Raw genomic sequence first — 14,156 nt, 5'->3', positions numbered from 1 at the left:
CTACAGCCTATCAGAGCATGGGAATTCTCCTACCAGCCAATTACCGATTTGCCGGTATTGTAAAGCCGGATGGGCACATTTTCTCAGTCTGCTATGAGGCATGCGCCAACCTGGCACCTCTGTCTCTTAGCATATTGAGCCCACCTGCTGTAAAGGCTCCACAGAGTCTGGGTTCTGGCAAATGGTGACCGGATAGCCCTGTGTTAGCCCAGGATGCGGGTACTCAAGCAGAACTGCAGTACCACTCCTGTTCTAACACCGTGGCATCCCTGAGGCTTTCAAGTCAGGACTCCGCATAGACCCATAGGCACCAAGCTTGCTATCCATATAGTCCCTCGGAACCCAGGACTCAGAAATCCCACAGTTCATTGACAGGATATCAGTATATATACGTATTAAATATAACTCTAATAAAATATACTGGTCCCTGTATCTTGTGTGTTACAAAGTTGTAAGTCACCGTTCTGGTGTAATGGATGGAGTAAGGGGGTACACTGCCTACACTTACTAGCCGCATCCTTGCCACACTCTAGAAATGACTTTAAAAATTCTACACACAAAAAATCACTCACAGCTTCATCATATAGCTGGAGCATCCCCTGAACCCCTATACTAGGTTCAGGGTACCTGGGCATGTACCTGGTCATCCCCCATTATACTAGGGGCCCCTGTATGTTGCAGGGATACATTAACCCCTTCATGTCCCATTTACCTTGTCTGGATCATGCTGCACAGGAATCCTCGTGGTGAGTCGCAAGAATGTTTTCAGGGTAGGAGTTTGCCCAGAGCATCGTGCTTTGATAGATCCGACAATCTCAGTTGATTCCCGGATCCAGCATTGGGGTATCTTGGAACTTTGGAACCTCGCTACATAGCCACATTTTGTAAAGACTTTCTCCGGCAAACCCGCCCCGAAACTAACAGCTTAGAAATCTCCTGATCCCAGCAACCCGAGAAAGGCAAAACACAGGAAAATCTTTAATGTTGCATAATTTCCACACAGTCACAGTAATGCATCTCCGACATCTAGGTCCTGACACTCTAGGACCTCAAAACACGGGGCAGTGGTAACCAAGTGGGCTTAACCTTTATTAGTGAGCCTGGTTACCCCTTCACCGTCACAGAGGACTTTGGATCACAAAGATTATCCTGTCGGGAGCGTCCATCAGCATTGCCATGCTCGCTGCCTTTCCTGCATATAAAAAAAACATGCTCCCAAATACATACAGATGCAGCGGCCGTTATTGAAATATTTTACGCTTTGTATACCTCAGAATACCCATGTCATGGCGCGTGATTTCTTCCAAACTTACCGAGTGTTGATTCGTTTTTATCGAGTGTAGAAAATGGCATTTTAGTGTTCTGGTTTTTAAACAACTGGAAATTGACACAGTAGCACAGTAGCACAGTACTGTACACATTGCAATTCATTCATTTCTGCCACGTATACGCGAAGAATTGCACCCAAAGAAATCATAAACCATGATCTTAAAACAAATCAACCGCGGTAAACACAGGCGCGAATGCCACGTTGAATACAGCAGAGCACACGAAAACGGCTCTGTGAAATGTTCGAATAACGGCCGCTGCTTCTGTATACAAAACCCACCCCCCAAATGCATATAAAATGCCCCACTCCCCAAATACATATAAAAGAAGACTCCCACCCACCAAATATATAGAAAAGATGCCTCCCACCCTTAAATACATAGAAAAGAAGTCCCCATCCCCAAATATATAGGAAAAACCCCCAGCCCCCAAATGCATATTTTAAAAAAACACCCCCAAACGCATAAAAAAAAAAATACATGCTCAAAATACATATTTAATTAACACCCCCCAAAATACATAGAAAAAAAGGCCCCTACCCCCAAATACATAGAAAATACAATTATTATTGAAGTCTTGGAAGCGAAACAGATGAAAAAAATGCATTTAATGATTTGATTTATTTTTAAGTGACAGGTAATTATGTAATTACACAAATCTAATGAAATCAAATACATTATCAATCTACAGAATGTATTAATTATATTTTGAAAAAGAGGACACAAGATGGTTTGAATAAAATTAAATAATAACTTAGTGATCTCTGTCTTCAACCAGCACATCTTAATCATAAGACACTCACAAGGCCAGAAATTAATTGAATTAATATCTACAGTTGAAGGTCAATTACATTTTCTAAAGCAAACAACAGAAAATTAAATCAGATACTTTTTCACTCTGTTTGTTCATTATATTCTGAAATAATCTTACCAAATTCTGTATTTAAAGCAGGCAACCTATACAGGTATACAGGAGAACCAGTAGCGAAATTCTAAAGTGCCCTGTATCATCTGGAATACCACGTACAGTAAGTATTAATCACATGAAATATATATGCTATTGATTGTGAATTGTATCCACATTAGGTCAAATGTATTCCATCTATACTTAAATGGTAAAATTGTGTATGACTATGCTCTAAAGCTGTTCAAAACTCTATCAAGCTGAATACATTACTGATTTTGCTATAGGCAGACACTATAAATTAGTATTACAGGCTAAAATAATTAAAGTCTCAAAGTTGGCAAATGTGGGAAATTTGGATGATAAAAAAAGAACCAAAAAAAGGAATTTCATAGAAAGAAAGGGAATTTGTCCTAGCAGTGACTCTACTGTATGAGAATATGGTACACAGTAATATAGAGTATTTAGGTGCTAATTCAATTTTGTCCAAATTTTGTACTAATAATCTACTCATGACTCTAGATTTAAAAAATCTGTGCAAATGTAGGAAAATGGACTAACAAGTAATTTCTTTTGATGTAGATGCCTTAATAGGGTATAGGAATTCGTTATAGTACATTGTGTGCATTATGGGATCTTAGTTAAGAAAACCATGTGGCTTATTCTAAACAGATCAGACATCAACTTAATTTAATTTCTAAACTTAACATTGTATAAAAAGAATATCTATTGACGCTATTGTAGAGAGGTCATCAAAATTGCCACAGGCTGTCTGGCGAAAATATCTGCTGATCTTTAAAAAAACAATTGTGTACTGTACTGTAGAATCCTAAATATTATATAAATGAGTAAAAACAATCACAAAACAGTATTATTATTTTTTTAACAGATTTCAAGAACCAAAAGATGTTTCTAAAGGCTCTAGCTTTACTGGCTTTTGTATCTATTGCCTGCCTTGTACCACTTGGACAAGCTAAAAAGTAAGACTTTCTTTCCTTGATATAAATGCTAATTCCTTCTTCTAGTTATTCTTTTTTTTTGTTTGTTTTAGAGTGTACAGTATATATTGTTGTAGGGACGTGTTGAATTGATTTCATTAAATTGGTTACTCTGTGAAGTGTTTGCAATATAATAGTTTCCCAAATGCAACCAGTAAACACAAGCCAATATATATTTGTCATATATTTGGGTTGATTTACTTATATGTTCTCAGAATGTCCTCACAATGCATGGAATACTGTACATGTCACCAAGTGATAATGCATTTTCTGACTAACTTTTCTCTCTTCATCTTTAGTGAAGTTGAAAAACAAAATCAGTTAAAGAGGATGGTAGATTTACTTCATGGAATACAAGCTCTCAGTGAAAGAGACATCCCTGAGGAAGCCTATTTGAGGGAAATCAGAGGTTTCAGAGATGTTCTCAAAGGTGCTGCAAAAGAATTTGTTAAAACTGTAGCTGGTCAAATAGTCAATGGAAAGAGATCAACTGAAGAAGAGAAAGAGATGAAGAGAGTGGAAAATGTACTGCGTGATCTAGAATCTATGGATCTCTCACAACATGCATCTCAAAGGCAAATCAGAGGATTCATGAACTTGATAAAGGGTGCTGTTAAGGCACTAATTAAAACAGTGGTCTCACACGTTGCTAATCAGTAAGAGAGAGTTTGAGATCAGAGATATGCAATAAAAAAGCCGTACATATTGAGCTCTTGAACAGGCTTCTCTCCTTCCTTGTCCAAGTTAGACAGGTTATATGATGAGAGCAGTCTAGCAAAATCAGTGCATCTCACCTTTCTCAGAATCCACATTATGATGTAATTTATTGCTTGTGAATTTTTTTGGAAATGGTTGGCTTTTATTTAGCATTTTCAAGAATTATCTTGAATTAGTAATATTGTCAAGTCCAAAATATACAGCTAGCAGTGAAATATTTTCATGTATGTATGATTCCAGAACAATAAAAACTAAATGCAATAAATCACCTGTGCTGCTGTTGTTTTTAACATGAATGAATAACAAGAAATCTTTGCATGTTATATCTCTGTTTCTTGATTACAGTAAGCGTATTACGAAAATTACTTGCATACAGTAAACTTTAATAACAAATATATGAATTTTCTTAATTCATGACGGATAGGGATTGTCAGATGGGTCTATTTTACTGGTAGTAGTTAATTTAGACAAGTACTACAATTTTAACATAGATCTATGTATGTACAGTATATGTTTCTATAGTGCCAACAGTGTACTAACAAATCAGATAATACAATACAGAGAATTATAATACAATAAGTGCCACAAACAAATTTAGTCAATTGGCTTGGAAATTCCTATACTGGAGAGGCGGGTGAACTATTAAACCACATTCAAATTTGCTGCAAATATAGTGTTTATTAGAAAACAAAACTTACAGATTGATTTGAAACAATATATAACAAAAACAAACTAGCAAATGTTATTAGCATACTGTCACGGGAGATCAGGTTCATTAACATCTTTTATACCGGGATCATATGATTGAGCCAAAAAAAGGAGATAAAATAAATTGTAATTTATTCCAGGAAAAGACATACACACAATGGATGACAATATGCAATAGAAAACACACTTACTTGGGATCTGGGCTAACAAACTAAACTTTCCTAGTCTAAATGGCTACAAAATGCAGTCTGTACGAGCGCTCTTCAATGACCGGGAGGTACTCACAAATGTCCTGGAACTCAATTCAGCATGCAGTTCCAACCGCGACCGCTGCGTTCCGTTCTCAGAACTTGGCCCCTGAAAAGCAGGACTTAGAAAATGTCTCGCCTTGAAATCTTTGAAGCCGGCTCGTGTCTATTTCTCTCAGAGCATCTTTTTTGGATCTTGAATTTGCCGTTGGGGGTTTGGTGCTTAAAATCTGAGGTCCTGATTGGCTGCTAGGTTTCTTATAAGTTTTGGAGTCCCATTCACAAAACACTAAAGCCAATTAGCACGTGGGAAGTTCTCTGCCAGCCTATCACCGATTTGCCGGTATTCTGAAGCCGGGTGGGCATCGATATCAATTCTGCTAAGAGGCATGCACCAACCTGGCACCTCTGTCTCTTAGCATATTGAACCCACCGCTGTGCCAGGCTCCTCAAAGTCTGGGGATGGGTAAATGGTGGCCGGATAGCCCTTTGTTATACCAGAACATGGGTACTTGGGTGTAACTCTAGTACCCCGCCTGTTCAAACACCTTGGCAACCCTGAGGCTTTCAAGTCCAGGAACGGAGCAGACACAGTTGCATCACGCCTGGTGACACACTGGTCTCTCGGAAACCGGGACTTGGAAATCCCACAGTTCGTATACAGGTTACAAGCATATATGAATAAAGGAAAAGGTGCGCTACTAAAATTAATTCTTACAAGTGAAAAGGGAACACTCAGTCTATTTGAATGCCCACACACTTACAAGTGAAAAGAAGTGAGTATGCAAATGTAAATACAACTACAACCCACACAACATATGGAGCGTCTGCAGCCGTCACAGGGGGTGGCTCAGCACCCATAAGCACTGAAGAAAAAAGAGAAAACACAGCGCACAACGCTCATTGTGAAGAGTGAAACACAAATGTATATTAATAACAGTTAAAGGTTCTGCGTAAATCAGGTTAAAAACAAACAGGCATGGCATGTGGCATGGCAAGGATTACCGCACACTGGAAACACAGATCAAGATGTTGGCGTCTGGGTCACTTCTCGTCAGCGGCAAGATGATTAAATTCTCCCGATAGTGAATAAAGAAACGTCTCTCACAACATGGCACATCCAGTCCTCCGTGACTGTGTGCAATTTATGTGACATTAAAGATTTATGTGTATTTCGCCTTTCCTGGGAAGCTGGGACCGGGAGATTTCTAGGCTGTACGCTCCAGGGTGGGTTTGCCAGAGAAAGTCTTTACAGAATGTGTCTATGTATCAGGGTTACAGAGTTATGGGATAACCCAGGAGTTGGGACCCGTAATCGAGTGAGATTCTCGGATGCATCCAAGCACATTGCTCCGGGCAAGTGCTAACTCTGAAAACTTTATTACGACTCACTGCCTGGATTCCTGCTGCAGCATCATCCAGACAAGGTAAATGGGCACGAAGGGGTTGATGTATTCCTGAAATCATACACGGGGTCCCTAGTATAAAGAGGGGTCTCTAGTATAAGGAAGGGTGCCCAGATACATGCCCAGGTACCCTGGACCTGGTATAGGGGTTCAGGAGGTGCTCCAGCTAAGTGATAAAGCTGGGAGTGATGCCTTGTGTGTAAAAGTTTATAGGTTATGTCTAAAGTGTGCCAAGAATGAGGCTAGTGAGGTAGGCAATATATACTCTCACCCATTACTGGTACCAGAACAGGGACTTACTGTATATATTTGTATCACACAGAAGACAGGACATAGTATATTTTATTAAAGAGTTACTGTATGTTTAATAGGTATTGTCACGGTAGCTTATGACAAGATATAATGAACACCAAATATCTGGGTTGAACTGAACGAGGCTTAGATATAATAAAATTAATTTATTCCTTCAATAAGGTGAACACATCAATATAGTACAATTAACAGACAAGAAGATAACACTTACTTAGGGTTGGGGGATGGAGAAGTATCCAATAGCAATTCTCCAACAGTCCAGTGTGGTTGCAACTGATCCTGGCTTACCTCCACGGGCTCCTCTGCGCCCTCCGCTAACGTTGGTCCCAAAGGCTGGGGGACTGGTGCTGCCGCCATTGCCGCTGTCTGGCTCCGGGTAACCACCGCCACTGCAGCGGGCTTGGGCACTCGGTCATAGGTGCAGGTCATCGGTCCCAGATCATTGCCAAGAAGAACATCAGCATCCAAACCGGGTAAAACCCCCACCTCCCGCACACCCTGGCCCTCCCCCAATCCAAAAAGATTCTGGCCACTTGCAGGAAACGTGGCTCTCTGTCGGCCACAGTGATCTGTATCCCAGGGCCTGGGATCAATTCCTCTGGCCGGACCATATCAGGTCGGACCAGGGTCACTGCAATTCCTGAATCCATCAAGCCGACTGCTTGCCGGTCACCGACTGTGACCGGGGTGAGATGTCTGCTCCGGCCGTCCGTCTGCTGCATGTCCGCGCTGAGATGTCCTCCGCTCCTGGCTGTAGGCACCGATGAAACCGGGACAGGCGTTGCATGGGACGTCCCGCTGGGAGTTGTCTCCAGGACCGGTCCGGAGTCTGTGGTGGAAGCCACCCGAACGCGGGCTACCGGCTTCGCAGCTGGGGTGCATTACCCCCGATGGGGTCCGCCGGAACGCAGGGGTTCCGGGCAATCTGGTCTGATGTGACCAGGGCGGTTGCAGTTGTAGCACCGGCGCTCGTGCCGGAGCTCCCCCGCCTTCGGTGGACTGCTGCCTGCAGGCGGCCTCTGATTCCATTGGGAGGTATTGGCAGACCTTCTGGCCGGTGCCGCCGCTGCCTTGGCTACTGTTTTGGCGGTCATCAGGGCTTGGCTGGCCACAGAGTCATCTGCAAGCCTCGCCGCCTCCTGGTAATTCTTGGGCTTCTTGTCGTACACCCAAGCCCTCACCGCTGGCGGGCACTGCTCCATGAGCTGCTCCTGAAAGATGAGGTCCAGCAGGCATTGGAAAGTCCGTGCCTCATAGCCCTCCACCCAGCGTATCCCGTATAAAGCCATGCGGGTCACGTAGGTAACATAGGACTCCTGCGGCTGCCTCTCCTCCTGCCGGAATTTAACCGGTAGGCTTCAGGGGTAAAACCGTACTGAAACAATAACAGTTCTTTCATGTGGTCATAGTCATCAGCATATTCATCTGGAAGCGCCATCATCGTCTGCTTAGCCAAGTCAGAAAGTAACGGGTCCAAATGTGCAACCCTATGCTGGGGAAGCACTTTGTACCGCCGGCACTGCTTTTCGAAGTTCTTTAAGAAACTGTCAATCTGGTCAGTGCCTTCCACGAACTTGGTGAGACTGTGCTGGTCCAGTTTGAGTTCATCTGTGTTGGGTTGGACAGGGGGGCAATAAGCGAGTCTGTTCACTGCCATAGTGATAAACTGCAGCCGCTCCTCCGGTGTCCCTCTGTCTCCCCATGCAGTAATCAGTGCCAACATTTCAGGGGTGAACGGACTGGTAGCCGCAGCAACCAGTACCCCTCCTGTTGCACTGCTCCCGGGAGGTGCACTCGTTCCCTCCCCGAGATTCCGCTGCCCCGGCACTGGGTTCCTTCCCTGATCTCCGGGTGGCTGTAAAAGGGAAAGCTGAGCCGTATCTTGAGGCTCTGCAAGACGGGCTTCATAATCACCGATTGCGTCAACCATGTCTGCGACCTCCTGGTTCTCATAGGGCAGTCCATATTCATGGCACTTGTCCTTCAGCTGAGCTCGGGTCCACATGTTGGATGAGCCTTCAGCCTCGCTCATGGTTCAGTCGCAGCAGTGAGGTGGTGTTATAACTTGTGTTAACTGTTGCACTACTGCGTGTTCAATATCTTTAGTCCCAGGAACTTGCAATTACCATCAAGTTCCTACTATTTTACAGTAACCCGCAGTATACTGAAACACAGGTCCAGTTCAATCCCGCCGCTGCCACCAGTTAATTATAGAGCTTGTCATGGTAGCTTATGACAAGGTATAATGAACACCAAATATCTGGGTTGAACTGAATGAGGCTTAGATATAATAAAATATCATTTATTCCTTAAATAAGGTGAACACATCAATATAGTACAATTAACAGACAAGAAGATAACACTTACTTAGGGTTGGAGGATGGAGAAGTATCCAATAGCAATTCTCCAACAGTCCAGTGACATTCAAGATGGAATCAGAAGCATAACTCCAACACAACTAAAAACTGTAGGGTTGACACAGTTTATATACCTGTGCAACCCTATTCTTAACATTAAACACAGCCTATTGGTGAACAATTATCTAACGTGGAGACTAACAGACTAACCGATGCCCTCAGGTAACAGAGTTTGTTGATTGATTAATACTTAATCCCTAGACATTGGGTAACAATCAAGGCAGTTACTTTTTGATCACCGTACTTAGGCTACTCAGCCGTCTGCTCTTCATGACCTATTAGCCTAGCAAATGGCGTCTGCATTTTCAGAACAGATCCAAAATAAAATACATAAACACTTTAATATCTACACATACTAATAAGTTCCATTCTGGTGGGCTCAGTGGGTCGACTTTTGCCAGTTTTTAATGCCTACAGTGACTCCACATATTGGCCAAATATGAACTCTCTGCGACCTCCAGAACGCGAGATACAGAAATGCACTTTAAAACATTAAAATACATGCTTATAATGAAACATGGGAACAGGGGAACATACATTTTCAAGGTACAACAAGGTGCAAACCTCATCCCTGGACTGCAGTCCAGTTAACCCCTTGTCTCTCTGGTGAGGTCAGGGGATGGCCATATGGGGTGCAAGCCCTTTAATACCGGGCCCCCCCTTTCTCCCTCTACAGGTATATGTACTGATAACCTGTAAATGAACTGTGGGATTGCCAAGTCATGGATTCCATGCGATTCCATGCAAATCGGCATGCAATCCCAGCTGCTACTGCTACGTTCTCAAAAAGCTGGACTTAGAAACTATTCTGACTCAAAATCTCTGAAGCCGGCTCACATATATTCTTCACAGAGCATCTTTGAATTTGCCGCTGATGGTTTGGCGCATGGTATGTCCCATCCTGATTTGCTGCAAGGTCTCTTATGGGTTTCAGGGTCCCATTTACAAACCTCTACAGCCTATCAGAGCATGGGAATTCTCCTACCAGCCAATTACCGATGTGCCTTTATTGTAAAGCCGGATAGGCACCTTTTCTCAGTCTGCTATGAGGCATGCGCCAACCTGGCACCTCAGTCTCTTAGCATATTGAGCCCACCCGCTGTAAAGGCTCCACAGAGTCTGTGTTCTGGCAAATGGTGGCCGGATAGCCCTGTGTTAGCCCAGGATGCGGGTACTCAAGCAGAACTGCAGTACCACTCCTGTTCTAACACCTTGGCATCCCTGAGGCTTTCAAGTCAGGACTCCGCATAGACCCATAGGCACCAAGCTTGGTAGCCATCTGGTCCCTCGGAACCCAAGACTCACAAATCCCACAGTTCATTGACAGGATATCAGTACATATACGTATTAAACATAACTCTTTAATAAAATATACTGGTCCCTGTATCTTGTGTGTTACAAAGGTGTAAGTCACCGTTCTGGTGTAATGGATGGAGTAAGGGGGTACACTGCCTACACTTACTAGCTGCATCCTTGCCACACTCTAGAAATGACTTTAAAACTTCTACACACAAAAAATCACTCACAGATTCATCACATAGCTGGAGCATTCCCTGAACCCCTATACTAGGTTCAGGGTACCTGGGCATGTACCTGGTCATCCCCCATTATAGTAGGGGCCCCTATATGTTGCCCCCTATACATTAACCCCTTCATGTCCCATTTACCTTGTCTGGATCATGCTGCACAGGAATCCTGGTGGTGAGTCGCAAGAATGTTTTCAGGGTAGGAGTTTGTCCAGAGCAATGTGCTTTAATATATCCGAGAATCTCAGTTGATTCCCGGATCCAGCATTCGGTATCTTGGAACTTTGGAACCTCGCTACATAGCCACATTTTGTAAAGACTTTCTCCGGCAAACCCGCCCCGAAACGTACAGCCTAGAAATCTCCTGATCCCAGCACCCCGAGAAAGGCAAAACACAGGAAAATCTTTAATGTTGCATAATTTCCACACAGTCACAGTAATGCATCTCCGACATCTAGGTCCTGACACTCTAGGACCTCAAAACACGGGGCAGTGGTAACCAAGTGGGCTTAACCTTTATTAGTGAGCCTGGTTACACCTTCACCGTCACAGAGGACTTTGGATCACAAGGAATATCCTGTCGGGAGAGTCCATCAGCATTGCCATGCTCGCTGCCTTTCCTGCATATAAAAAAAAACATGCTCCCAAATACATACAGATGCAGCGGCCGTTATTCAAATATTTTACGCATTGTATACCTCAGAATACCCATGTCATGGCGTGTGATTTCTTCCAAACTTACCGAGTGTTGATTCGTTTTTATCGAGCGCAGAAAATGTCATTTTACTGTTCTGGTTTTTAAACAACTGGAAATTGACACAGTAGCACAGTAGCACAGTACTGTACACATTGCAAATCATTCATTTCTGCCACGGATACGCGAAGAATTGCACCCAAAGAAATCATAAACCATGATCTTAAAAAAATCAACCGCGGTAAACACAGGCGCGAATGCCGCGTGGAATACAGCAGAGCACACGAAAACGGCTCTGTGAAATGTTCGAATAACGGCCGCTGCTTCTGTATACAAAAACCCACCCCCCAAATGCATATAAAATGCCCCACTTCCCAAATACATATAAAAGAAGACTCCCACCCCCCAAATATATAGAAAAGATGCCTCCCACCCTTAAATACATAGAAAAGAAGTCCCCATCCCCAAATACATAGGAAAAAACCCCAGCCCCCAAATGCATAATTAAAAAAAACACCCCAAACGCATTTTTAAAAAAAACCATGCTCAAAATACATATTTAATTAACACCCCCCAAAATACATAGAAAAAAAGGCCCCTACCCCCAAATACATAGAAAATACCATTATTATAGAAGTCTTGGAAGCGAAACAATTGAAAAAATGCATTTAATGATTTGATATATTTTTAAGTGACAGGTAATTATGTAATTACCCAAATCTAATGAAATCAAATACATTATCCATCTACAGAATGTGTTAATTATATTTTGAAAAAGAGGACACAATATGGTTTGAATAAAATTAAATAATAACTTAGTGATCTCTGTCTTCAACCAGCACATCTTAATCATAAGACAATCACAAGGTCAGAAATTAGTTGAATTAATATCTACAGTTGAAGGTCAATTACATTTTCTAAATCAAACAACAGAAAATTAAATCAGATGCTTTTTCACTCTGTTTGTTCATTATATTCTGAAATAATCTTACCAAATTCTGTATTTAAAGCAGGCAACCTATACAGGTATACAGGAGAACCAGTAGCGAAATTCTAAAGTGCCCTGTATCATCTGGAATACCACGTAAGTATTAATCACCTGAAATATATATGCTATTGATTGTGAATTGTATCCACATTAGGTCAAATGTATTCCATCTATACTTAAATGGTAAAATTGTGTATGACTATGCTCTAAAGCTGTTCAAAACTCTATCAAGCTGAACACATTACTGATTTTGCTATAGGCAGACACTATAAATTAGTATTACAGGCTAAATTAATTAAAGTCTCCCAGTTGCCAAATGTGGGAAATTTGGATGATAAAAAAAGAACCAAAAAAAGGAATTTCAAAGAAAGCAATGGGAATTTGTCCTAGCAGTGACTATACTGTATGAGAATATGGTACACAGTAATATAGAGTATTTAGGGGGTAATTCAATTTAGTCCAAAACTGTATTTTGTACTAATAATCTACTCGTGACTCTGGATTTAAAAAATCTGTGCAAATGTAGGATAAGGGACTAACAAGCATTTTCTTTTGATGTAGATGCCTGAATAAGGTATAGGAAATCGTTATAGTACATTGTGTGCATTATGGGATCTAAGTAAAGAAACCCCTCTGGGTTATTCTAAACAGATCAGATATCAACTTAATTTAATTTCTAAACTTAACATTGTATAAAAAGAATATCTATTGACGCTATTGTAGAGAGCTCACCAAAATTGCCACAGGCTGTCTGGCGAAAATATCTGCTGATCTTTAAAAAAAAAAAAAAAAAAAAAAAAGTTGTGTACTGTACTGTAGAATCTGAAATATTATATAAATGAGTAAAAACGATCACAAAACATTATTATTATTTTTTTTTAACAGATACAAGAACCAAAATATGTTTCTAAAGGCTCTAACTTTATTGGCCTTTGTATCTATTGCCTGCCTTGTACCTCTTGGACAAGCTAAAAAGTAAGACTTTCTTTCCCTGATATAAATGATAATTCCTTCTTCTAGTTTTTCTTTTTTTGTTTGATTTAGAGTGTATATATTGTTGTAGGGACGTGTTGAATGGATTTCATTAAATTGATTACACGGTGAAGTGTTTGCAATATAATAGTTTCCCAAATGCAACCAGTAAACACAAGCCAATATATATTTGTCATTTATTTGGGTTGATTTACTTATTTGTTCTAAGAACATCCACAAGAATACATTTCTGGTCCTCATAATGCATGGAATACATGAAACATGTCACAAAGTGATAATGCATTTTCTGACTAACTTTTCTCTCTGCATCTTTAGTGAAGTTGAAAAACAGAATCAGTTAAAGAGGATGGTAGATTTACTACATGGAATACAAGCTCTCAGTGAAAGAGATATCTCTGTGGAATCCTATTTGAGGGAAATCAGAGGTTTCACAGATCTTCTCAAAGGTGCTGCAAAAGAATTAGTTAAAACTGTAGCTGGTCATATAGCCAATGGAAAGAGATCAACTGAAGAAGAGAAAGCGATGAAGAGAAAATCTAGGGATCTCTCACAACATGCATCTCTAAGGCTGCGTCCAGGGTGAATGGAGCGGGGCAGGGTGCTGAGGGAAGGGGGGTATGCTTTCTCTGGCCTTAGGCCGCGCGCCGTGTGGGGGCATGTCAGGGGGGGGGGGGGGGGCTGTGACGGCACGGAGCTGGTTCGCCATTAAAGATTTAAAGAATTACCCAGCGGCCTTTAGTATTGATAATTTTGGTATGTTTGAATATCAAAAGGTTTTTTTTTTTCTCTTAACTTTGGCTTGCTAATTGACCAACTGGAACAAGCTGATTTATTGGGGAGAGGGAGGGTCATGTGACTGTTTTAGCTGTATAAAACCAATACCCCCCTGCATTAGTAGGGACTGCATTGGCATGATA

The 14,156-nt window shown here is 41.7% G+C and overlaps 1 protein-coding gene across 2 annotated transcripts; it reads left to right on the top strand.

Annotated features, from left to right (window-relative positions):
- The first annotated feature begins 2,281 nt into the window (after positions 1-2,281).
- On the top strand, positions 2,282-13,892 carry LOC142502830 (maximins 4/H3 type 4-like). 2 transcript variants are annotated; one of them, XR_012803866.1, is made up of 4 exons: positions 2,282-2,356; positions 12,269-12,342; positions 13,132-13,221; positions 13,555-13,892. XR_012803866.1 is itself a non-coding variant. In XM_075614386.1 (3 exons), exons 2-3 carry the CDS (start codon positions 3,139-3,141, stop codon positions 3,888-3,890), a joined length of 435 nt encoding a protein of 144 aa, XP_075470501.1. In that variant the 5' UTR covers positions 2,282-2,356; positions 3,122-3,138; the 3' UTR covers positions 3,891-4,206. The 2 variants fall into 2 exon arrangements, 1 of the variants encoding a protein (XP_075470501.1); XM_075614386.1 differs by lacking the exons at positions 12,269-12,342; positions 13,132-13,221; positions 13,555-13,892 and adding exons at positions 3,122-3,212; positions 3,530-4,206.
- Positions 13,893-14,156: the final 264 nt, after the last annotated feature.

This window comes from Ascaphus truei, chromosome 9, assembly GCF_040206685.1.
Source record: "Ascaphus truei isolate aAscTru1 chromosome 9, aAscTru1.hap1, whole genome shotgun sequence".
Taxonomy (NCBI): domain Eukaryota; kingdom Metazoa; phylum Chordata; class Amphibia; order Anura; family Ascaphidae; genus Ascaphus; species Ascaphus truei.
This window is presented reverse-complemented; position numbering and strand designations above follow the sequence as displayed.

Bases quoted from the DNA above. Each gene is read 5' to 3' on its own strand.
- LOC142502830 (XM_075614386.1), top strand. From the start codon at position 3,139: ATGTTTCTAAAGGCTCTAGCTTTACTGGCTTTTGTATCTATTGCCTGC. The intron at 3,213-3,529 runs GTAAGACTTTCT...CTTCATCTTTAG, and splicing joins CCACTTGGACAAGCTAAAAA to TGAAGTTGAAAAACAAAATC.